The 27,520-nt window shown below is 38.3% G+C and overlaps 2 protein-coding genes across 6 annotated transcripts in view; one reads left to right on the top strand and one right to left on the bottom strand.

Annotated features, from left to right (window-relative positions):
* Positions 1-4,432: 4,432 nt before the first annotated feature.
* LOC139746825 (actin-3-like) lies at positions 4,433-9,178 on the top strand. Its single transcript, XM_071658405.1, has 3 exons — positions 4,433-4,583; positions 7,790-7,925; positions 8,044-9,178. Exons 2-3 carry the CDS (start codon positions 7,800-7,802, stop codon positions 9,046-9,048), a joined length of 1,131 nt encoding a protein of 376 aa, XP_071514506.1. The 5' UTR covers positions 4,433-4,583; positions 7,790-7,799; the 3' UTR covers positions 9,049-9,178.
* Positions 9,179-11,275: 2,097 nt separating this feature from the next.
* LOC139746823 (acyl-coenzyme A thioesterase 9, mitochondrial-like) overlaps positions 11,276-27,520 on the bottom strand; it is a 54,609-nt gene continuing 38,364 nt past the window's right edge. For 3 of the 5 annotated variants that reach the window (XM_071658402.1, XM_071658400.1, XM_071658403.1), the window contains 3 exons: positions 21,539-21,626; positions 18,109-18,259; positions 11,276-16,145 (listed from right to left, as the gene is read on the bottom strand). In XM_071658402.1, coding sequence (XP_071514503.1) covers positions 16,045-16,145; positions 18,109-18,259; positions 21,539-21,626 — 340 coding nt within the window. In that variant the 3' untranslated portion in view covers positions 11,276-16,044. Of the gene's footprint in view, positions 16,146-18,108; positions 18,260-21,534; positions 21,627-24,484; positions 24,571-27,520 lie in introns of those variants that run through there. The other 2 variants (XM_071658401.1, XM_071658404.1) reach the window with 2 other exon arrangements.

The raw sequence follows: 27,520 nt of genomic DNA, 5'->3' as shown, positions 1-27,520 counted from the left end.
GGCTTATCAAGCTAATCCCCAAAGAATAAACCTTCGTAGATTGTCGCCTTTAGCATGATACTAAAGGCATGATATATCACCAAATACGGCGATATTCTTCGGGCGGGAAATTGAACTTACGTCACAGACACACGACGGGTGTTATGAGCTGATACGGACTGTTTTATTCGCCGGTAAACCACCTATCCGATGGTCAATTGATCGCCATCAGCAACGAGAGGTTCCGGTGTCCTGAGGCTCTCTGCCACCCCTAATCATTCCTAGGTATGGAAACTCACGGTATTCACGAGATCACCGACAACTCCATCATGAGGTGCGACGTCGATATCCGTAGAGGGACGTGTACGCAACTACCGTGATGGCTGGTGGCACCACAATGTAACCTGGTATACTGCTGACAGGTTGCAGAGGGAAAATCACTGCCGATATGAGTGAAAATCATCGCACCGCCAGAGCGATAGCACTCTGCATGGATCGGCGGTTATAAATACATTACCTTCCCACTCGCAAGATTATGTGGAATCTGGTCCTGGTATCGTTCACAGGAAGTATTTCTAATGCGAGGAGTCGGTAACAGCCTATCATGAAAACAGTAATTCATACCCGATGACAATTCATGTAAACCTAATTTTCTACGTTAATCGTCCTAGGCTGGCTGCGTTAATACTGGAGTTTTTTCCAGTTATTCCTAGGCTGACTGCGACGGACTAGGCTGCCTAGCCTAAGTCGTCCTTGGCTGGCTGCGTAAGTGCTGTAGTTTTCTTTATTAATCCTAGGCTGGTTGCGTAAGTACTAGTTCTCTTGGTTAATCATCTTTAAATCGTTAATATTGGATAATTATACATAAAAAAAACATCACAGCTAACACTGTACAGTAATGCATCCTTCAATCTCCATCGATTTTTGACATCAGAACTTATCAACTTTGTCACCTGTATAAAGCATAATGGACTCCACAAGCACCAGAATAAATAACATTATATTCCAACATTTAAATGTTTCCACATCCCAACTCTGAGGCAGTCGCTTCGTCGTTTTTCCAGATAAGCTTATACTAGGCTGAAGAAAAACGTATGGTTAAGAGGAAAAATTGACAGGATAAAAGAAAAAAAAAGTGTGAAGATGATATGGTATGTAGGATGTAAAAGCATACGAGGCAGTAAGCTGTAACTGCATATAACAATATTCGGGGAAATAGAAAACGAACAGACAACATGAACATGAAGGAAGAACAGTTTACTTACTTGACCATCAAGTGAAGCTGGGAAAATAAATAGACTGACATGCGTTTGCGGAGGCACTGAATAGCGAAGTAGAATTAATAGTACTGAGGATGGGTTGGTGTGAACAATATGCATTAAAATCACTTATCAAATTTTGACTTTTTTTCACGATTTTACGCATTGCCTTCCCAAAGTACAAGTCCTTAAATCATCCATCCTTAGAGCCGGATCGAAGATAACTTGCTTACACTAGTCTAATTCTCATTCTGAAATCTTGTTTAACATGATCGAGTTTCAAGTTTAAACAATGTTCCAAATCTTGTCAATCTCCTTTATTTCCCTGTAAGCAAGATATACCCACAGTTACATTAACTAAATGACTTTCACAAGTTTCCGTGCGGAGCTAAACTCGTAAATTGCCAGGCATTCATAAGCCCACACCTTCAATAATAATAATACTACTACTACTACTACTAATATATATATATATATATATATATATATATATATATATATATATATATACTTCAAGAAAAATACGTACGATTCACTTTGTAATGTCTAAAGCTATGAGGCAAGTTTTTATGTTTACAATACCATCACGGGAGGACAAGATGGGACCTTCTCAAGCTGAACTGTACACAGAAGAAACCGAGAGTAATATCTTATTCAAGCCTACAAATTCACGGCCTTTATGGGACAATGTAAAATTACGCAAAAAAGTGGTGTAGTCAACACTGCAGATGAAGCAAATGAATGTTCTTCTGCCACATAACTGTACTTGACTGGAAAAAAAATCTCAATACGTAATGATTCCTAATTCACGAATTAATTTAATCCTAGACTAAACTGGGATCTGCTAAACATGGGTAAAGTTATATTATACCTGCACAAACCCATCAACCTTTGCGTGTTTTAAAAGCTTCAATGAGGTAAAAATGACCAGCTGCCGGTATGACAGGTTGAACTCACATTTGTTGATAAACTCTGTGCAAGAGACGCCGATGCAATGGAATCTAATTGACATTTGCTGTATGATGCCAAGACTTCCTTCCTTCATACTGTTCAATCTTGCAAAATCTTGCACAATATATTATTTGATAAAATATTAAAATGCCAATGACGCTCAGCCCTAATTACTCTACAAGACAAGAATTTTCAGATAAAACGGAGATGAAATCTGCTCGCAATAAAACATTACATATTTCCATCACTTGCATGAAGATGCTTTAAGAAAGGATCTCATTAAATTAATGAACACACTAAAATTAATTCATGGTGAATATTACGACTTTGGGATGACGGGTGAATTTCTAAGTGGGGCAATGGTGATTTCGTGGGTCACCACGGGAATCCTAGTGTAAGTTTATTGCATGTATAGTCTAACAGACTTGCGAATTTTTAAGAGACGGTAAGCTCGTTTTTTTTTTTTTTTTTTTTTTTTTGGAAAGCTAGCATCACAGAAACTACCGAAATAAGGAAATGATCAAATCATACTCAGGACTTCCTCTCCCTATCATATCCTTGGGGTTCCATTGGCTTCCTCGTACTGAGAATTCCACCGCGCGTCAGATATCAACACCACATACTTAGGGATCTTCTGTCTTCTAGTCACCGTCACTATAGCCTCAAAAATTCCTTTACCATTCATTCCACATTCCACCATCATTCATTCAAGATTCCATCACCATCATCGTAGTCAAGATGCCATCACTGTTCTAAGGTTCCATTAACATATATACTCTGGGTTCCATCACCGTGCACATTGTTCATAAACAGAACTCAAAATCCCATCGCAATATATAAAAAAAAAATCCAAAACCACGCACTCACAATTCCATTATCACAAACTTGATATCATATCGGCCGTAAGTTCGTGAATTCATTATTCGTGGTCAAGATTCCACCTCATGCAGCAACATCTCTTAGGTTTTCACCACGTTACACAGAAGAATCCACTCATTATTACTAAGGTTTCCATCTTACTGAACTTATACACAGGACACGAAATCCCCAATATACGAGTGAAACTACAGTCGAAATTAGGTATTCAGCTGGCGAAAAATTGATGATTTCTAAACACGTCAGAATCAATCTTTACCATACCGCAACTCCAGTAAGAAATTCATTATAAGAACTATGCCAAATGGATACCTCACAAAGGCTCTTACGGTCTTAAAACTAACCTCGTAACTACAGGAACGCGGTTATGCTGGTTTCAATGAGCAGCGGTGATACAAGCGCTCACAAGCATTATACAAAATATTTGTATCGTAGGGAACGCCAAATCTCTTTCCAGACGCTCCTGGAGCCCAAAGCAGTGGCAGGAAAAGGTGAATTCCTTTGGGGCAAGTCTTTTAAAGAGGATGTAGTACTCCCCCCGTGATATAACCCTGCCAAAATGCCTTTGCACTCGCTGTGTAATCTCAAGCAGGCGGAGTTCAGTAACACCCCCTTATAGCATATGATATGTGTGTGTGTGTGTGTGTGTGTGTGGATGTTTGTGTGATTATTTGTGCAGACGCAATTTTATACGTGTGGGGCGTCATAACCTTTCATTTTCTATATCTTTTATTTACGCCCGCAGGATTCGAAGTTTCTTCAGTTAGCTTGTTCCACTGATCGACCACTCTGTTCAGAGTACACAGAAGTCTATGTATTCCTTTTTACTCGAAAACTGAACATTCTAAGCAAAGGTCTGTAGGTATCATGTTGTGTGTATGTAATATTTCCAATGAAGGTTGCTGGAGGAGCGAGCAGTGAGGCGTCAGCTTGCATATATATTACATAACTTTGCTCTTCAGATGTTGCAATAAAATCATGCTTTATGATGTTCCTACTCACGGAGACCATACCCAGCGTAAGATCATTATTACGGTGCAAAAGTTCTGGCGGAATAAAGGGACTGGTAATTCCCGGTGGTGGAAGTCATTGCAAGGGACTGTGTGTGGTGGGATGGGTCCATTATCTTCAACCTCCCTCGCTGATTAACCTGTGGACGCGGCTATCTAGTTAAGTACACGGCTAATTATGACTCATGACATAATCACAAAAAGAAGGATAAAGCTTATTTTTCTGCGTGTGTGATTACTGAACCATTTTTGCTCGTGTACTAGTTATTTAACATAGACCAAAGCGTAGTCACAATTTTTTACCTATATGTGGAATTCCGCATTCGATTGACTTTACTGATATGAAACATAGCCATATTTGGTAAAGATCTTAGAGTGGGTAGTGTCCACGTCAGAGATAGCAGGCTAGTGGGCCCAAGGGTGGGATGCAGTGGCAGGCCAAAGCTAGTCACTGGCAAGCGACTCCTGCAGCAGCCTGTAGAACACCTGATCTCACACTCAACTAACGGTAACTCTGTTCAACGTTGGTTTGTTGTGGGCCTGCACCTTGTGATGTTTCAGTGATGGATAATGAGTGAGGAGGGAAGAGCCTTAGACTCAGCGGTGCAAAGTACATTTCTACAATATACTTATTAGATCTTTCCCTGCAGAGAACTTCATCCACTCTTGCTTACTTACACTTAAATTTGTACATGATAATGATAACAGGTTCATTATGCCAAGTCTCTAAAGAGTCGTTGGATTAAGAAAATGTCAATAGACATACGGCTGAGGAAGTAGCCCCTGTAGGTAACTGTGGTGACATAAATCCTATCCTAGCTGAGAAAACATTTCAGATGACGTACATCCTCATCTTATGAACAGTGTATGATAGAGAACCCTAAGACTTTCCAAACTACTCTATCGCTTCTTGATAATATCATCACTTTACGTAGTGAGTTGATCCATCAAAGCAAGACTAAAACGTCTCCACACACAAACCACTCACACACCCACACCCTCCCCACTGTGCACGAAGAAAAATCATTCCTCTCACATTCTTACAGAAATATACTTCTAACCCTAACTAGGTAACTGCATCATTCCATTTTGGTTTGTATCTTACTTCCCACGTAGTGCCTCTTAACTATATTACCGTATTTCTTCAACTTATCATCTGGCAAATGTCTCAATGGCCTATCATCCACACGTTCTTCCTACGTTGTCTTTATATCCCCTTTTTTTTTTTGACAGAAAGCGTAAGGTTTGACACAGATGCAACTTACAACTCAGACTAGCCATTTCCATGCACAACGTTCAAATTTTCCTCTTCATCAGAATTCTTTGTTCATGTTTATTCTACAGTTTTTCTCCGTTGCAATCAGTGCAGCAGATTCCCGATACTACAAAACAGAAATATTAACCATACTGTACTAGAACAATAACACAATGGTCGCTGTATACTTTGGCTTTGTTCAAACGAGCTGGTAGAATAAAGTTTGATGAAAAATAATGACCCGTAGCCAGTCTTTCAAGAACCAAAACCTTCCTCCTATTCGTATTTACCTTCAACACCTACTGCATAAACATCAAAATAATTTACCTATCAGGCCAACTCCTCCTCTGATTCACCAAATGGAAGAGCTTCATCTCCACAGTGATAGTCGTAATTTCCACATTTTCCCAGCACTGTTCACTGTCACCAAACCTCCTCACTTGCAAAATGACACATGTATGACACAAACAATAAACATGGCGGTGTTGCAATGTGTTTTATGCATTCCCGTTCGAATTATAGTCACATCCATATATTTCCGGCACTCATACCACCATGAATTTACACTCCAACAAACAATATTTCTAAAACACTTAAAGAAAAAGGTCTATAAGTCTTCCAAGCACAATTTAAAAAGAACTTCCTAAATACCTTTTCAGCCGACTTTTTCACATTATAATTTATCTAGACTTTTCTATCGATAATATACAAATTAGATTTAGTTTACACTCATTCTGTCCTTCAATCACTTGTCTGATCTGAGTTGTATTAATCCAAATTTGATCAGGAAAAGTAGACTGAATTTAAGGTAATTCTAGCGAGTTTAAAAATGGCATCCAACATGTAACAGTTAACGTCACTGAGTCACACATACAGGGTTCACCAGGGATCAAATCTGCAAAGGTTTGAATCCCGGTTGCGGCAGCCAGTCCACCTAGTTGTTCATCCTCCCTTAGGAGCTGGTCGGTATAACTGATACCAGGCATAAACTAAGGGTGTGTGTGTGTGTGTGTGTGTGCATACAATGGAATAAAGACATAGTACACATAAACAGTCAGCAAGTATGACCATCTGGGATCGAACCCGCATTGTTTCGAATCCTGGTCACAGCAACCACTCCAAAGTCCACCACCCACCTGTTCATCCTCTCCGAGAAGCTGATTGATAGAATAGCCGCCTGACAGGCTATGGTGTGTGTGTGTGTGTGTGCATACATACACAGGAGTTAAGACATGGTTAACATAAAGAGTTAAGAAGACGGGGCAACACGAGTGTAAGACTCTCCCCGTAAAACATATAGTAATCACAACTATGAGGGCACAAGAGACAATCTATAACTAGGAAGGTACATTTCCAAAATCGAATTTTCATTTGTAAATATATGGACTGGGAAAAATGAGCTTCTCGTGGAGACAGAAGTTCTGGAAAACATGACATTGAGCACACTGTTACATCATCATTACTACATCTCTACACATATAATGTAACCGATAAAACAGCCTATTTTCGGTTTTTGCTCTATAGAGCTGCCTGCTTGTGTGCCCCCAACACAAGTTAGACTAAGCAATACTCGGCAAGTTCCTGCATCACATGATTAGTGTGGCCGTTGGCAACTCACTGGTGGTCCATTTTGATGTTTTCTTTCCGTACACCTCGAAGCTTTGGTACTCTAACCTCACGTGTACTTAATAGCTATGACCAGGCACATTTTAAGAGTTTTTTTACTTCCAAAATTCGTAAATACTTTTCTTCTATATTGCCCTTTCATTAACCTCTTTAAACTTCAAGGCCAGGATTTAACGTGGACTCTTGTCCTCCAACGTAATACTTAAGTACACGAAAATGCAGTTACAAAAAGTAATCATGTAGTGCTCGAGTTTGTGGTTCATGAGGACATACGAGATGACACTAGACTCAATTAGATACGTACTGGAAACTTCTAATCAAGTTCTTTGAGACCATAAGTTCTGTAAACACGATTTAGGTCATTGTTGTGGAAGTTTCAGTACAGATAATAAAGATAGTAAGAACATGAGCACTTTAACTTCAAATATAGTAAGAACATTCTAAAAATATACAGATGTGATTCAATGAAGCGTCAGCAAACGCAAGAGGTAAGGTTACAAATTGCGCAGATCTTATGGCAATATGGCCAGCCAAGCATTTGAAAGGGCAAGAGCAAAGACAGATAAAAAATGAGGAAGAGGGAAATCTTATAGAGCATGGATAGTTTGTTGATCACCTCTCATGACAGTGTGGTTCAAGCACAGTACAATGAGATCTCAAGATAAAAGGAGAGTCTTTCTCTTTTTGATGAAGCTTTAAGGTTAACAATTAAACCTTTGTCTAACTTACAAATAACACATGAAAGAAGTTTCTGTCTGCCTCAACAAAACATAAATCAAAGACCACATCTTAAGTTCATTGAACGTGGAAACTTTATTTCTCTGGTGTTTCAGCTCCATCAAGATGTGTGACGACGAGGTTGCTGCCCTGGTTGTGGACAATGGCTCCGGCATGTGCAAGGCTGGTTTTGCCGGGGACGACGCCCCCCGTGCTGTCTTCCCATCCATCGTCGGCCGACCCCGTCATCAGGTGAGTACTAAATATAAATTGCAAATGCATGCGTGGCAAAGAACATTCGGAAAAATTTCATATTATCGATGAATTCTGGGACATGGTCTTTGGTTTAGAACTTACAATTTTTTGCCAGGGTGTGATGGTTGGCATGGGACAGAAGGACACGTATGTAGGTGACGAGGCACAGAGCAAGCGTGGTATCCTAACCCTTAAATATCCCATCGAGCACGGTATTGTCACTAACTGGGACGATATGGAGAAGATCTGGCATCATACCTTCTACAATGAGTTGCGTGTGGCTCCTGAAGAGCATCCCGTCCTACTGACAGAGGCTCCTCTCAACCCTAAGGCAAACCGTGAGAAAATGACCCAGATCATGTTTGAAACTTTCAACACCCCTGCCATGTATGTGTCTATTCAGGCTGTGCTGTCTCTATATGCTTCTGGTCGTACCACTGGTATTGTGCTCGACTCTGGTGATGGAGTTTCACACACTGTTCCCATCTACGAGGGATATGCACTTCCGCATGCCATCTTGCGTATGGATTTAGCTGGACGTGACCTTACCGACTACCTGATGAAGATCTTAACTGAGCGCGGCTATACCTTCACAACCACGGCCGAAAGAGAAATTGTTCGAGACATCAAGGAGAAACTCTGTTATGTTGCCCTCGACTTTGAGCAGGAGATAACAACTGCTGCTTCCTCTTCATCTCTCGAGAAGTCTTATGAGCTTCCCGATGGTCAGGTGATCACCATTGGTAATGAGAGGTTCCGCTGTCCTGAGGCTCTCTTCCAACCTTCTTTCCTGGGTATGGAAACGGCTGGTATCCATGAGACCACATACAACTCCATCATGAAGTGCGATGTTGATATTCGTAAGGACCTGTATGCCAATACTGTGATGTCTGGTGGTTCCACAATGTACCCTGGCATTGCCGACAGGATGCAGAAGGAAATCACCTCCCTGGCACCATCAACCATGAAGATCAAGATCATTGCGCCTCCTGAACGTAAATACTCTGTATGGATCGGCGGTTCTATCCTAGCCTCCCTTTCTACATTCCAGCAGTTGTGGATCAGCAAGCAAGAATATGATGAGGCTGGTCCATCTATTGTCCACAGAAAGTGCTTCTAAGGCTTGCACCTGCCTTTTTTTGATAAAAGTTAAAGACTGAGAATTATATCATTAATTAATTGAGAGGTATGTGTAAGATGTATTTTTTAATGTGAGAATTATACCATTAATTAAATGAGTCGTACGTGAAGCATGTCTTTTTTTTAATGATCCTTGAATTACCCATCATATATTGTAAGGTGGTTTACTATCTCCTCTTTTTATTTCTCCATTCTGTAATTCATTAGTCTATTCATATCCATACAGTGTTTTGCTTTATTTCTGTTGCTCTTTGAACTCATTAAGTTTAATCACAAAAACAAGGAATGAAATATGCAAAAACAGTAGTGGGTATCATACTAAGACATCCAGTTTTCAAAAGCATATCTATCTGAGCAGTGGGGCATTTGTGATAGATCTAACATCAGGGTGATAACTGATGTTTATTGCACTGAAAAGTGGAATTTTAAAGCCCTCAAAGATGGCAAACTCATGAGGAATTATGGAAAGGATATGAAATTACTGGATCTTACAATAATTAAGCTTAACCAGAACATAAAACAAGTAGCTTTGTTAGTGAAGGAAACCATAATATCATTAGTATAAAAAAAACCTAGGGAAGATATTTTGGAAAAAAAAAAGCTGTTACTTTTGGTCAAGGACAAGGAAGAACAAGCAGTAGAAGAAAAATTATTATACTTCCATTTCATAAAGTAATCTCTCCACGCCCCACAGATTTTCTTTCCAATCTGTTTTGTTTCCTACCTCTGTATCTTTTTGTTCTTTTGAAACATAAAAATGAAGAGAATTACCAGCCTCCTATTCCCTCTCCTTTTACTCACCTACAACATGCAAGAAATGCATAGAAAACAAATTACATATTTGCATTAATTTTGTATGAAACCTGGAAATAGACGGAAAGATTATTTTTACCAAGTCTAACATACCAGATCACTAGCGAAAATGGCCTCATGGTGTGCATGAACCATGGATTGCATGAAGGGAAATTTTGCAAGATCGTATAAATACCTCCTTCCTGAAAAAAAAAGCAACATACTTAACAGAGACAGCTTTGCCATAGAAGAGGTAGTAATCCTCCCGAGGTTGTACACGAAAAAGAATTCCGGCATTGGAACAGGTGCTGACAGTCTGGAGCAGGAGTAGGGTGTTAATTAGTTTGCTCCAAAATAAGAATGGAAAAAGTGAGTTTCATCCTCTCCACTACCGATGTGGAAGGACTTCCAGCCACTCTTTACAATGTGCACCAAAATCCCATAAGGCAAGGCCCTTAGCCTGAGGATGAAAGGATACCAAAGTTTCATGGCAGGAGTCTGGATAACTGATTAATACTCTAACGTTTGTAGAGCTTAGGAAATCAGCTGAAAATTAAGTAATGAATAAACCCTCAGTCAAATGATGTCAAAGTCTGAAGACAAAAGACAAGGTATGATACAGGTGTACTGTTCTTGAAATAAGAAACTACAACCATGAAATGAAACTGTATATGTAAATCACTGCCAAGAGAAAATTCCAGGTGGGGAGAATCAATACACTGTTAAACCTCCAATAGATGCAGGATACATATATCAGAAGTACTAGGTAAATGATATTCAGGAAAAGAAAGCCAAGTAAAAATCTGGAGAGAGTTAGGTCTATCAAAAGGACTATGATCTTGTGAGAGGCTAGAAGTACTTTTATTATTACATCTCTCATTAGCAGAATTCGATCCAATCCAGCATATTCCTTCCGTCAAACACTGTATAAACTGGGAACCAAATCTACCAAATCTTTTTTTTTTTTCATGTTTGAAGACTTGAATAAGATGGGAGGGTACAAGATTGAAGACAGGAAGTGAAAAGAGGGATTTACGTGTATGGTGCATATAGGGAGAAGACTCAGTTATGCTTGGTGGCTTATTCTTTTATGAAAGGGAAAGCAAAACCAGTAATCTTAAGTAAAGTATGTTCAAGATAGTTTTATTCACCAATTACCATTCCTAAGATGGGATGGATGTACTTTTCTGTGTTATTACTGTGAGTAACTTACTATATAAAAAGTTGATCACGTGATATGTACACAAGTAATTCTAAGGTCTAATAAAAAGAGTTAGGGCTCTGGGAGAGGACAGTGGTGCTACCACCTGAGTCCTCCTCCTTACAGGCAACAGATTCATAAGTGTTATGTTGTTGTATGTGCATGCTGTGTATTTGCTAATGACTTAAGTACCTATGGGTGAGGAAACAAAATAATAAATCATCTAAGAAGACTTTATTAAAATGAAAAATATATTTAGTTTTGAAAAAATAACAATACATATTCACTGTGGCTGCATTCTATAGTTTTTTTTTTCGTTCACTCTGACTCGGGCATATGGTACAAATTACAGTTTGGCCTCTAGGTGAAATAGAGTATAAAGCCATTAATGCTTGTAGCAGCATACCATGCATTGTTACCAGCAGCTACAGCCTAATATTTTTCCATACACTGGTCAGCATACATGATGTCAAAGAAGCCAGTACAATATCTGCACTTTCAAGTTTGGTAACAATTTGTGAAACTGTAACACTCTTACAAGGAATCATATTCATTTGTGAAACACAAGCTTCCAAAATACCACATATGCATGACAGTACTCCTGGAGTACCTTACATGCCAAACAGTTCATCCAGTTGACCTGGAGCATATCATTCAAAAAATTACAATACAATAACAAATTTGTGATGTACTTTTGATTATTTGAGAATATAATGCACACACACTGCATAATGGATATTAGGAACGCCACAATCAAAGGGTATCCAATTTATTTTTTGGTTTAAATCTATATTAAGTACAGGTCAGTAACATGAGAAAATTAAAAATGTAAGAGATAAGAAGCACTGCAATATAAGGTGTATATTTACCTTTAACTATCTTGGGACCAAGTCAATGAAAGAGTCCTGGTGTTACCCTTGACCTTTCTAAAGACTGCATCTCACAGCTGCACTATTTCCAGAAGCACAGAAATGGATACTGCTTTGGAAAGAGAAGCTCTGATGAGACTGTAATCCCAATAATACACTTACCAGAGACGACTTTCAATCATAGTGTAACCTTGAGTAGGCATATACACTTACAACCCAAGTCATATAATTACCATAAGCATCTGAGTAATTTCCAATAGTTCTTGCAATACCCTTATCACCTTTGTCATATACAAAGTTACCATCATAACACCAGTCCAGTTCTCAGGATCTTACCTTCATTCCTGATCTCAAATATACTGCATGAAACCACTCATACCCTTTCCAAAAATTTCACTTACTTTACCAATGTTTCATAATTCTTGTGTCTTCTAAAATTCACTCATATCAAAATAGTTTTGACTATTCTACATTGGCAACTATAATGAATATAGTTTCTCCTGCTTTGTTAGCATTCAGTAACACTAAGAGAATTCTTCCCTTTTTTTGTATACATCTGGTTTTGAAAGCATGTACCATCTGTATTGTTTACCTTCTCTCTATGCCTCATGTTTGAAGTGTTTCACTTCTTCTCTAGTTCCTCCCTTTGTTTGTGTGAAACAGCAAGATCTTTGTTTCTCTATAACTGCCATTTCACATTTCCATCCTCAACTATACACAGTCCTTTATTTTTCTATCTAAAGCTCCCACATAAATATGCTGCTGTTTCCCCATATGATCCATACACTTTTCCCAATATCTCATTTGCTTCCCTATGTTCCATGTTAATACAGTTATACAGCCTTATATCTAATGAATTTTTCATAAAATTTTCTCATCTCCTAGCCTCGTTTCTTCTCACCTTTGATCTAAACTTCCACGCTGCTTACTTCCTCACTAGACTATCAATACTATAGCATACCACAGGTCACATATCTACATCAGCACTAAATTGTAAGATGAAATGGATTAGTTTATACCTGAACAATGCCTGTGTGATACACACATTACATTACCAGCATACTTCAAGCAATTTCTGTACCCCTAACCTAAAATTCCCATCCACCCAAGATACTACTTTCAAATTTACCTTTCCTAACCTTTCCATTCGTCATCCACATCAATCCATTTATCCTCCCTCAACGAGTTGGACACTTCAAATAAACAACTTGATATGAATTTTCTCCCTCTAATGAGCTGTTAGTACATACCACATTATGATCAATACTATGACTGTTCCAATTTTCAGTAATCCATAACAATCAACAAACAATGAGCTTTTCACCGATCCATGCGTTTCTTCCACTCAACTATCACTCACATAGCCAGTCTCCTATACTTTACACCCACCCTTCACATATCCTCAAACACAAAATCCAGTAATTATATTACTCCCCATTATTCTTTCCACTCCACTCACTTTTCACTAAAACCAACATATCCAAATTATTCTTCAAAATTCTCCCAAAAGTTGTTTTTTCTTATATCTTTTGCACCTCTAATATTCTATGCATTCAATCTTATCTACACACATACCCATTAAATAATGAATATTTTGGTCTGACAATATTGCTCCAAAGTCTTTTATTTCTAAAATATTTCTCACCAATTATTTCCGAATAAAATTTTCATCTCTTCCCAACTTTATGAGTTTCTTATCTAAATCTATCATCTCACACCATCTTTTGTTCATTTGGTATATCTTACTTTATATAAAGGTAAAAGCAATTTCAGCAACCAACTACAGTGATTAATGAAAAAATTCCAACAAATATCAAGGTTCCTAAAACACCTGCCTTACATAATTCCTCTCTAACATATCCTTCCTCAACAATACTGACGCTAAGATGCATAACAATTTTAAACAATCAATTCCTCACTTTTACCTTTAATATTTCCATAGATCTATGCATATAAACCTGTAACTCACTCCACATGTTTAGTCATGTTTATCTTATGAAAATTAAAAGCTCCAGTATGCAAAATTAGCATCCACTAAAGTCCATACATGTCAAGGTATTCATTGGAATGCATTAACATAAGGTTCTGTGAAATGTAGCTTTAATTCTGCAGGGAAAAACTTACCCTTCATGTCAATTATCAATGAATGAGATGATAACTACATGCACAGTATCTGGTAACTGAAAATCTACTTAATGAAAGACAGGAGCATTCAAAATTCCTGTGACTGTGTGCAGTGGTCACCAACATATAACCCATAACTGACGCACAGTTGAATCAAGTGTCAGTCTTTAGGAAGTGTTAGTTCCTACTGGGCATGCTGTCTTCTACCTTCAATACTGATCTTATATGCCCTCACAGTATCGTAAAAAAAAAGCTAAAGTGATAGCACCGAGTGTAACAATGCTAACAAGATGCCATGTATAACAGAAAAGGTATATATTCACAAAACCTGGACTAAGGCCAGTCAACAAACAAAGTCCATAACCAGTATGTCTTAGAAACCACGAAAGAGCATGATTTAAAGTATCAGCATCAGAAAATATTGAATTTCTATGCTGATAGAGAATCTCAGGAATCTTTGGCTCAGAAAAAAGTGCTTTAGCGATGCTGCTTCCTGTGGAGCAGAGTTGCGACGGGAATGGGTGAAGGCAAGCAAGTATGAATATGTACACGAGTATAAATGTATATGTCTGTGTATGTATATGTTGATATGTATAGGTATGTTTACGTGCATATATGGGCATTTATGTATATATGAACATAAGTGGATGGGCCATTCTTCTTCTGTTTCCTGGCACTACTTCGCTGATGCAGGAAACAGAGATTATGTATAATAAATGAATTATATATTACCCTGGGGATAGGGAGAAAGAATACTTCCCATTTATTCCCTGTATGTCATAAAAGGTGACAAAGGGGAGGGAGTGTGGTGGCTAGAAATCCTCCCCTCCAGTTTTGACTTTCCCAAAAGATGGAACAGAGAAGGGTGCCAAGCGAGGCTTTTTCCCTTTTAGGTTCAGTCCTCTGTTCTTAACGCAACCTCGCTAACACGGCAAATGACGAATATGTATGAAAAAAATATGTATACTTATATATATCATGGTTTAAGGAAAAAAAAAGGAAGGAGGGCACTATTATTTAAGGTCTGATGCTCTCTGAAAACCAAACATTTCCCAGCACTGTGATTTCACCATGGAATGGCTTCAAAAGTTTAAAAAGCAACATAGGATTCAGTGCCTTAATGCCCAAGCAGAAAAACTGTTGGCAAAAAAATGAAGCAGTGAAAAACTTAGTGAAGTAACATAATTTTCCAGTAGCATCTGTGTTTCATTTCTTGATATTTAGGAAATAAATTACCTTACATGAGAATGACAGGGAACAGGAGACCTATCTTATCTAAGATAGCCTGTGTTTGTGTGTGTCAGTGCCATACCTCCATGATGATAACAGAAACTTGAAACTTTGTGTGCATTCTATGTGGACTCCACAGTTTTGCACCTGGGTATTTCAATGAAAAAAAAATCATATTTTATCAGAGAAATGAAGAAGATTGATAAAGGAAAAATTAAAATCCTAATTTCAGCCCAAGCAAAGTTGCATAACTTGGCTCATGGTCCATAATGAAACAAAGTGAATGTATCCAAGGCATGAATTTGGTTAATTTTGCCATTTCTATACTGGAGCTTTTCTATTGAAAATTTGAGCAGATCAAATTTTGATTAATCATGATATGCAGGTATTCATAATTCTCACATTAACAACACGATATAACCAAAATCACAGAAAGTACTGTAGTTCATTATGTGCTCTCCATAACAGACGTTCATAATGGTACCAACTTAACTATCCCCTTGCTAAATTCTCCTGGTCCCAAGCTTTTTGGTTGCCAGATACTCTGCCTATACCTACACTGGGAAAGAGTAGTATCTATTCTATAAGCTTACTGCACACTTTTTGGGGATAACTTTTTTTTTTTCATACTGTATGCTGAAAATGAATAATAACAAGAGCAGGTTAACATCATGAGAGTCAAAATACTAAATGCAGTCAGCCATCTGACAGTCTAGATCATCATTTGACCTTGAAGTCAAAATGACATGCACGACACTACCTATATTCCAGTATCTGAAACTGTTTCTCCTTGGCCATAAAATTTTCGGATTCCACGCACTAGCTGGTAATGGCGTCTTCCATCTAGGTACAGCATGGCTTCTGGATGATGAAAACATGAAAGATGATAACATCATTAAAACATAACAATTTTCTCAATATTTCATTGTACTTAAAGATATATAAGACACTGGGAGATAACTGCTCTATATTAGTTATACTGCAATGTACTATGACAATATGCCAACTTAAAAAGACTCAAATTATAAAATGAAGTCATTTTTTCAAAGCCCAACATCCAGATGAAGGTACTTGAGGTCATAAGTTTTGTTCAGACATCAGTTTGTTTTCCAAATCATATTTGTAATGTTCCCAAAATGTTTATGCAGTGTGTCCTCTAAAACCACAGCAAATGTCAGGACACCAACTGTCAGCAATTCACAGCTAAATAAACAAAGATCTTGTTGCCTCAGCAGACTTATCTGTGGCTTTTGCAAGACAAGATCCACACATGATATCCTTTCTTATGTTACAGGTGATTCCTAATAAGACTTCATGGAACTGCAGAACGCACTGGTGAGAAAGGGGTCTGATCTACATGTTTACGAGGTTGGATGGCGGCAAGAAACTCATGGCTATAGCTTACTTTTTCATTAAGATTATCGAGGAAGGAGATTGCACACCTTAAGTGTTTAATGTGGATGAGACTTGTTTACTTTGGAAAAAAAAGCCAGCCACAGGATTCATTGCAAAGAAAGAAAAGGCTGCTCTGTGGCTCAAGGGCCAACAAAGATTGCTTGATGCTTCGAGTGGGAAGGAATGCTGAGAGAGAATTGAAACTAAAGACCTTGCTAGCATTTCATTCAGAAAATCCAAGGGGTCTGAAGGAATGTATTAACTCTGCATTGCCCTTCAGATGCTGAATCAAATAATCAGGGGATGACAGAGACAGGCTTTGTCCCCTTCCTCTCCCTTCCAACATACCTCACTATCCAATCCCATTAAACCACCACCATAAGATCTCATCATCAGATCTTCTGCTAAGTCCTCATTAAATATCATTACAGTATGCTGAGAGAGCATGTTATGTTGTTCTTAAGTCACATTTTCTTCTCTCTTCTCTAGTGCACAGTTTTCTATCCAGCTATTCCATTGCAGCAGTCATCGGATGATGACCCTATCAACAGATCTCTATCCATAAATGACTTTTCTTCTATTCCCAATCCTATTCACTATTATGCTGACATGTCAGCACTACATATTTTAACTCACTTTTCTATCCCCCCCCACACAGATATTTGTTCTTTCTTTTACAATGAAAATGTTTCCTTTCTTACTTTGAACCTATGCAACATCATGGAGGAAAGGAGATTATCCTAGTCAAACTCAATACAAAGATGTAATTTCTACCTATATATCTTTGAATATCACTCACTTTTACTATTGATTTCAAAAACACTGTAATTCAACCCTGCAATGATATAAACGTATTGGGCATAACCATATCCCACACACCATCTTGGACACCCCTTATAATATTCAATGTAAAATCAAGCTTCTCTAAAGCTAAGGGTGTTGTACAGGCCAACAATCATTTCTTTTGTATGGAGCTATTCCATATTTACAAGGGCCTCAAATATCCCAGTATCAAGTGCAGCTCACGTAACTGAGGTGGTTCTTCTTCCACATCTCTGTCTGCCACAGTGAAATTAAGAGCCCTGCCTTCATCTCTTTCCAGCTACCACTTCCCTCTAACCATCCCATTCCATCCACCATGATGTTGCTTTATCTCCTCTGTTCAAGTAATATTTTAGTTACTGAACCTGTAACCTGTCTGCACAAGTCCAAGTTCCTATAATCCATACCTGTAGAAAGTGTCTTGCAGCTTCTTCCCTTACCTTGAGTGGAGCTGTGGAATTCGTTTCCACCTTTTGCCTTCCCTTTTCCTATGTCCTTTCTATCCTTTCAGTGTTGGGTCTAGAAACACTTAAGAAGCACAAATCAATTCTTCCTGTACTTTCTTCTCTTAAATTGTGTTTGCCAAAATAAAATGAGGATTCCTTACCATGATAGGTCTTTGGTAATGCAGTTGGTACAGGTTGGTCTACTTCATAAGTAAAGTGGAAGATGTTGGTAAGGTTGACTGAAGCTGTGCGTGCATCCACCACACTTGCTTTTGTGCTAATCTGCATGCGATTGCCTTCAGTATACACAACCTTAAAAAATGAAATGAACTTGCATGTAATTCTTACATTTTCATACCAAGCACGATCACTGGGATTCATTTATTTCTAGAGTATTGCCTAATCATTCTAAAATACAGTTGTTTAGAAAAATGTTCAAAGATTTTCTTTCTATACAAGCTACCTATTCTCAGATATATCTATACATAAATACATGTTCAGGCTCCGTACACTCAAAATCCTTTTCACTCCATCCTTCAACCTCCAATTTCATATCCTGCTTCTCCTTGTTCCATCCACCTCTGACACACATATCCTCTTCGTCAACCTTTCCTCACTCATTCGTTCCATATGTCCAAACCATTTCAACACACCCTCTTCTGCTCTCTCAACCACTTTCTTTTTAATAGCACACATCTCTCTTACCCTTTCACTACTTAATCAAACGCCTCACACAACACATTGCCCTTGAACAGTTCATTTCCAACACCTTGTCCCTCATCCGCACAACCATATCAATAGCCCATGCCTCACAACCATATAATACTGTTGGAGCTACTATTCCTTCAAGCATACCCATTTCTGCAAGAGATGCATGTGGGATGCAAAGGGTGGGAGGTGAGCAGATTAGAAAGAGTAATGATTAGTGGAATGAAGTGTGGAATGAAGTAAAGATGCTACTGAAACAGAAAAAGAAAGGCATTTGGGCAATACTTACAAAGAAGGAAAAGCAGCAGAAGGTCATGAGGAAGGTGCATCGGTTGAAAAATAGGCAAGGTTGGGATGCAAGACTATCATTAAACTTTATGGAGAATAAAAAGATGTGGAAGGAGATAAATAATTTGAGAAAGACTAAGATAACAAAGGGGGACATCAGTGAAGGGGCAAAAGGGGAACTGGTAACAGGAAGAGATAGAGTGAACTGGAACGATGTAGTACAACAGGGTTGACGTGCTGTCAATGGACTGAACCAGGGCACATGAAACGTCTGGGGTAAACCATGGAAAGGTCTGTGGAGCCTGGAAGTGGATAGGGAGCTGTGGTTTCAGTGCATTACACATGACAGCTAGAGAGAGAGTGTGAACAAATGTGACCTTTTTGTCTGTTTCCCTGGTGCTACCTTGCTGAATCACACGATAGCAATGCTGTTTCCTATGGGGCAGGGTAGCGCTGGGAATGTCATCAGAAACATACGAATGGAAATGATCACCCAACTAACAATACAATATCCACATAACCCTCATCCAAGTAATCAGATTCACACTCAAATCCTCCCTCCCACCTTTCTACAACTTAACAACTATGAGAACAAGGAAAAAGGCTGACAACACTCATCCAACAAGCCGTACACCTTCTCATCATCAGGCACTACAGAACAGCTCAAAAGCTATGACACCTCCTTAGAAATACAGTGCATAAGAATAAAACTTTAAGAATCTAGATGGGTTGCTAAATGGTTGTGGAGTTACTGTAAATGAGCTTTACCAGTTTCAAGCTTTATGATGATCAAAGGGAGTGAATCCTTATGGATAATCATATTTCTGGAGGGTAAAAATGTGTCCTAATCCCCTAGCAAGTAAGTGCTTCTGAAATGCTCAAAGGGTTCTTCGAGTTGGTGAGAATCTCTATTGTATACTAGGACCTGAGCATATTTCTGACAATTTTTTTCACACACATGCTTAATTTTATTGTCCTAAATCTTCCCATCACATTTGAAATATTCTTATCATTAAAACACATCCTTTGTCACTCTCTTTTCATCTATATTTTTTTATTATACTTTGTCGCTGTCTCCCGCGTTAGCGAGGTAGCTCAAGGAAACAGACGAAAGAATGGCCCAACCCACCCACATACACATGTATATGCATACACATCTACACACGCACATATACATACCTATACATCTCAATGTTTACATATATATACACACACAGACATAAATATATATACACATCTACATAATTCATACTGTCTGCCCTTATTCATTGCTGTCACCACCCTGCCACATATGAAATGAAAACCCCCTCCCCCGCATGTGCGCGAGGTAGCGCTAGGAAAAGACAACAAAGGCCAAATTCGTTCACACTCAGTCTCTAGCTGTCATGTATAGGTATACCACCGAATTTCCAACAACTGATGGTTCGGTATCTTCTTCAGTCCTGACAAAATTACTTGAGAGAACTTGAAATTACCGCAGCCACCAGACTAGTTTACTAGGCGGCCACAGATAGCGTTGTGAGTAAGGGACAGTTATTTACATCCTTTACACTGCACTTGCTGGTGGTGATACCGCAATTCTGTAAGATTCTTAGCTTATTTTGCTTAAATTTAACCCTAGCTATGGCTTCTAAGACATATGAAAGTGTCAGTTGTGGTGTCAAAGATAAACACCATATTGATCCAAGATAAAGTAGAACTGTTGAAAAAATGGACCGTGGTGTTTCCGTGCATAAGCTGCGACATCTACAGTATTGGTTCGTCAACTGTTTAAGATATAAAGAAGCAAAGGGAGAAACTATTGAAATTCTATGCAGACAGCAGTTCCAAGAAGCAAATGACGATAAGAAAAACTATGAAAGATGGTAAGAGCTCTGAGCATGACTGAGTAATGATGGAATGGTTTCGACACCGTCGGAGTGATGGAGTGGACTTGTCATGTAGAATGATAATGAACCACGCTAAGGTGTTCCATAAAGAACTTAAATTACAACATGAGACCAACTATAGTAAAGGATGGCTTCAAAGATTCAAGGAGCATCATGGAATTTCCATGAATAAATTGTGCCAAGAAAAGTGGTCTGCAAACCACGAAAGAGCTGCCAAGTATGTGGACGAATTTGCGAAACTTGTTGCTGACGAGCACCTCAGCCCTGAGCAGGTGTATAATGCAATTCATTTATTAATTCAATTTACATTTAATATTTGTTTACTTTTAAATTTCTAGCAGTCCATGGTATACTTTAGACACATGGGAAATGTATAATTATTGGTTAGAGGTGTGTTGATGAATTATCATTACGTGACCACAGTTGGTCCAATAAAATGGTAAATCCGGCAAGGCTTTGGAACCAAGAGCGCCGGAAAATTGGTGGTGTACCTGTACATAATATATTTTCATTTTCTGTAATTTTCCCAGCATCCACTACATTCTAATATATCTAATGAAGCAGAAAGATGTTTGATACTCAGGATAAGAGATAATGAATATTATTTTCAAATACAGTAAAAACAATGTAATGTCCATCCTGATACTGATGCAAGACCTTAATTCCATCAATAAGTTATATAAAATACATGGAACTCAATATCAACCTGCGAATTAAAGTACAGAAGAGAACCAATTTCCACTGGTTGGCGGAACATGATGTCATCGATGTGTAGTACCCTTGGTCTCTGCTTACTGTGGATGATGAAAAAAATCAATTAGAGGATGAAAATGGTACTTTCTAGAAAGATGTAAAATAAACAGGAAATAAATACCCGAAGGATTTTATAATGACCAAGATGGGGTCACAAACATACCAGCAGAGAGTAAATGACTGGAAGGTACTGTGGGACAGCTTTGCCTCTTTTATCTTTTTTTTTGCCCCTTTACTCTACATAAGATGCAACAGTAAAGATGAAGATAAAAGTATAATACAGTGCCTAGAGTAAAAACTTGAACGCTAGAGTTTCTAGAGATGGCAGTGGCAAAGCAGTATATGAAAACTTAAAAGATAATTTGGCAAATAAGGAGGGCATTTGGTTCTGTGGAAATTTACTGTCAGGCTAGCAGAGGAGAAAATGCCAGTGAAGTGATGTGTGTATATAAGGATCTCATGGATGATGTTAAAGCATATGATACGACTGGATCATGGATGTGGTTAAAGCATATGATATGATTGGATCATAGATGTGGTTAAAGCACATGAAATGACAGGAAAGGAATGAAAAGCATTAGGGAGTTCAGGAATATAGAATAAATGACAGAGTGATGGGTTTTGCATAAAGAGTAAAACATTGAGCTGACGCAGGATGTAGCTTTTGGTACAATATAAAGAAAGAGTTTTACTCTCAAGACCCTATCTCCATTAAGCAGCCTTTCACACATTTGTAAACTAAAATAATTCACCATCTCCCCGTCAATCTTTTCCAAATATCCATCATCCTTTCACTACACCAGCACTAACCACCCGCTTGCCCAGCTTTTTTTCATGGCCTCTGGTTACTCTGGTACAGCATCACTTGAGGAACTGATCACTGTCAACATCATTCAGCTTATCTAGAAACTTGGGTGCTGTTAAAAGGTCTACCCTCTCTCCGCTCCTCCTTGGCGGACATCAGTACATCCCCCTATCTTTCACTGAAGTTCAGTCTTCTTAATTCAGGTATCATCTAGGATACACCCCTCTGGACCCTCTCACTCATAGATCTGTGCTTCTTTTGTTGTGGTGATCAGACCTGAGAGTACAATCCAGTTTAGGTTAGATACCCGTTCCTTCCGGGAACTCCCATCAAAGGGGTGGCCATATCAAAAATGCTTCCACTTTTCCTTGTCCTTACATGGCTCCCTCACATACACGATTCTACAGATGTATGTTGTGAAAAACCTAACCTATATTTCCTCACCTATATACCTAATGCAACTCTAATATTTGTCAACACGGTTTGCTTCTTTTAACATTTCCTAATAAGCAGCTCTGGCAATAAATTGGGCACAATGTCTTGACTAGTACATTTCTTTCACACAAAGAGTCCACTACAGTGAGTTATTTCCCACTGTGATATGACACAAATGCATTATACTGTATCCACAATGTTGTTAAGTGTCCACATGGAAACAGTCGTAAGGCAGGTCACTACATATAAAGCTAGGCAAAACATTTAAAAAAAAAATATAAGGAATCTGAGAACTGAAATATAGTTACAAACTGATAATGTTCTTCTAAGGGACTAGAACTATGCACAAAATGTAGAAATCTAAGAGGACTTTAAAATTTGTGAAAGATGAGGTATTTGCTACAAAATGCTAAATCAAGTTAGTTAAGTGACAAAAAAGAAGAATGGTGAGAGGTTAAAAAGGGTTCAGGATTTCATACAGTTTGAGAGGCATATTAGACAAAGGTGGTGAAATGGACACCATAATATGACATTCCCTCATGACTGAATAAACATGGAGGCAACATAAAAATGTTTGGCTTCCAGGTCATTATGCAAAAGAGAAAAATCATTTAATTTTTTTGAAAAAGAAATGACAACTATTAAGAATATCCGTGATATCTAATTATCACAAAAAAGGATTTAAGTCCAATCATGAAGACCCTTCTCAAACCAACTTGAAATGAACGTCAACTAGTCAAATGGCATTTTTCAGAGCTAAGATCCTCCAAACTCCACATCAAGACAACTTGTCTCACACCCTCAAAAATGTTCATCTGAAATAACTTAAGAGAATATGATAAAACACAGTGGATGCTCATGAATAACAAAATTTTGACAAGATAACTCTTGCAGATGCTGCTTGGGGAAAAAAATAAGGCAAATTCTCTAATATGGTAGTAGGATTCCTGGTTGATATCCTAAAAGTAATGACTACAGCTTCTTACAGTTAATAAAGATTTCTTTAAGTTAACAGGCTTGAGGACCACCAGACACTATCTATCTATAATGGAGGGCATCATGAAGGGAAAAGTAAATGCAACACTGGAGAAAAATGCTAAGAAGGATGGTGGTCTCATGTAATGTAAATAGGTAAACTCTGGGTGTGGACTGAAAACTTGACCAAATTGACATGAATATATAAGATGGATTTTCTGGGGGTGCCTGTGCAATTAACACAACTGATGAATAAATGAATAATGAAGTTAAAGATGTTTCATCAAAAAGGGATTATTCATTAAAAAATGGCAAGTTGCTCAAATGCTTAAGATATGGAAAAAAAATAGGGAATAGGAGAATACTACGAGAGAAGTGGCAAGACAAAGTTTGGAATAACTTGACGTTAGGTCCTAAAAGTATAAATAAATGCAGAGAGATGTGCAGCGACTTCTGTATTAAAATCCCATTCATGATGAGTTACCCTTGTGCGAGTTGGAAAAATATGATGAAGATACAAAAATGAGCTTCTGATCATTTTTCCAGTTACGTACATCCATCTGGTTAATAAAAAAGTATAAAAAGAAAAATAAACAGTACTGCACTGTGGTGTCTCTCGTCATAATGCAAATCAAAACACAGTCACTTAAATACTACCTGTCTATAATCCTCTACTATACTAACCTATAAACAGAGGCATTGGCCCATGAAAGCTCCAATGCCTGCCGCATTAGGAATCCACCAAATATTTTGTTGTAGATATTGCGGTACTGAAACAGAGATAGAGAGAAAAAAGAAAATCTGGAGGTTATCTAAGGACGAAAGGAACATGCCATGCAAGTTTCTTTATGCAGAGTTTGTTTCCATCTTAGTCTTATGCCTCTTCCACTTCAGAAACCTTTCAATAAAATGATATATGCATAAATGGATTAGGTGAAAAAAAGAAAACCGTCACCACACAATACATTAAAATGGAAGAGAAAACAGAAAATTATGAAAAACTATCAAGGATAACCAAATAACTAATATTTTGAAGCCCCATGCATCAAAATCACAAAGAAATTGGAATCAAGGACAGAATTGAAAACAATCTACATGCATAATATAAACATAAGAAGTTTACCAAATCAGTCATTAATTTTCAAATCCATAGGCAAACATGACTTGACATAATATTAATGTAAGGGATATTACTTTGTTGGAAAAAATCATTTATCTTGTATGAATCTCAGCAAAAACTAGGCTTTAAAAATCATACTCAAACTGGCTATGAATTTATGAACACATGTTCATTTAGTCCTTGAAAAGGCAAATTTTATTCAACATTTTTCTCTGTTTTCACACTTGTTCAACGTTTATTGAACTTGAGAGGTGGTGCCATGGCAGATGAAGAAAAGGGCCTTATTTACTCATATCCATATGAGCTGATGAAAAAAAGGACCTTATTTAACTTATATCCATGATATGAACTGATGGAAAGGGCCTTATTCACTCATATCCATTCACTAGCTGTCATGTCTGATGCACAAAAACCACAGTCCCTATCCAGAATCATGCCTAAAGACTTTTCCATGGTTCTCCTTGGCTGCTTTATATACTCTGGTTCACTCCATTGATGGTACATCACCTCAAATACAAAAAATCACTTCAATTCACTTTATCATGTTTACAACTTTAATCCTACAGATGTTCAGACTCTGAGCCCCCAACATCTCTTCATCCTTCCCATCCCCAATTTTCTCTCTCCCTTCTCCTTATGCCCTCCATTTCTGACACATGCATCTTCTTTGTAAATCTCTCCTCACTCATTCTCACCATGTGTCCAAATAATTTCATTACACCTTCTTCAGCACCCTGCTCTGAACATTCTCATCTACAGCCCTTGCCTAACACCATACAACACTGTTGGGACTATTACACCAACACAAATACAGATTTTCTTCCCCACACAGCAACCTCTCTTTCCACACATTCCTTAATGCCCCAAGAAACTTGGCCTCCTTAACCATCCTCTGACTCTCCTCTGGTTAAACAGGTTCATTCACCGTTATGTCCATTCCCATGAGAAAAAACTTTATTCCAACAGGTCTTCTCCATTCAAACACCCTAAACAACCTGCTCTTCTGCCTTGCTAAAACTAATACCTTGCTTTTATTCAAATTTACTCTCAACTTCTTCCTTTCACACATTCTAAAACTCGCACAAAATTCTGTGGTTTTTCATTTGAATCTACTAGTGCCTTTGTCATCAGCAAACAACAACTGACTTACTTCCCAAGTCCCCTCATCCACCATAAACTGCACACCTCCCCCTCTCTCCAAGACCCTTACATTTAACCCCCTCACCATTTGGAACCATTCACTCTCCTTTCTACCTACTTGCATACATGCATTACTCGTGATAAAACTCCTTACTGCTTCTAACAGCTTTCCTCCCACACCATATTCTCATAACACCTTCCTCTGCCACTCCAGACATCAAACTGTTCCTCTCTAATCTTATCTTCCATGCATGGCACCATCCCCTCAAATCACCAGAACTTGTCAAGTACCCTTAACAAATTTAAAATTCTGTTATCTGAACAATCACTTTTGTTCCAAATGCCTTATGCAATGGCAAAATACATGCATCGTTCCACCAATCCTTAGGCACCTCATATCAATGCAACGAAAATCCTGACTAACCAATCTACAACACTGTTATCCCCTTTTACAAAAAAAAAAAAATCAATTGCAATAACATCTGCTTGCCACATTTCATCTTAATTGAGGCTTTCATCACCATCTCTCTCTTCACCAAGCCACTTCTTTGACTCTAACTTCACACATCTCCCTGACCTAAACACCCTACACCTGCCACTCAATCAAAAAACATTCAAAGGTCATTCAAAATACTCACTCCATATGCTGTTCACCTTATTGCCTGTTTCCACCTCCCCATATGCTCATGTTCCCATTTGTTCTACTGTTTCTCTCACACTAATAACCTCTTCCTAAAACATCTTATTTTCCCATAAGTGAGCTCATACTTATGCACCTCATTTGTTCTCTTTTTCAGCCCCAGCACCTTCCTCTTGGCCTTATGCCAATTTCTCTAACACATCTTCCAGTCATAAGCACTCTTTCCCTTAAGTACTGCCCAAACACCACTCTTTTCTCTTTTATTAGCAAATTTACTTCATCATCCCATCTCTCACTACCCTTTCTCCATCCCACCTCGCACTACCATTTCTCAACTGCCCTCTCACACATGCAACACAGCTCTCTCACATGTCAACACTATCTCCCTAGATACCATCTAATCCTTACTCACTCCCCTTGCTATGTACTCTCACCTTTTGCCATTCTGAACTCAATCTCGACTACGAATTCTTCACACAAAGCTCTTTCCCAAGGTCAATTACTTTTACCACCCTGTTGTCACTCATTTCCTCCAATCAGAAAACCTCTACAATTCTTCACCCTTGGCTTCACAAGGTAACAATAACATATTCCACCAGCCAGCCCTCTCAGCACCATCACATTAAGGAATCTCTTTTGCATGCCTATTGGTCAATATGTAATCCAATAATGCCTACATACCATCTTTCCTACTCAAATAGATATACTTATGCAAGTCTGTCTTTTCAAACCAGGCGTTTTCGTACACAACTCTAACAGCTGGTCACCATTTCTCATCACCTTACTGAATGACCCCATGCACCCAAATGGAAATATTTAC

Source organism: Panulirus ornatus, chromosome 66 (assembly GCF_036320965.1).
Source record: "Panulirus ornatus isolate Po-2019 chromosome 66, ASM3632096v1, whole genome shotgun sequence".
NCBI classification, from domain to species: Eukaryota; Metazoa; Arthropoda; class Malacostraca; order Decapoda; family Palinuridae; genus Panulirus; species Panulirus ornatus.
This window is presented reverse-complemented; position numbering and strand designations above follow the sequence as displayed.

Coding starts and splice junctions, on each gene's coding strand:
- LOC139746825 (XM_071658405.1), top strand. CDS start 7,800: ATGTGTGACGACGAGGTTGCTGCCCTGGTTGTGGACAATGGCTCCGGC. Junction 7,926..8,043: donor TCGGCCGACCCCGTCATCAG/GTGAGTACTAAA, acceptor ATTTTTTGCCAG/GGTGTGATGGTTGGCATGGG.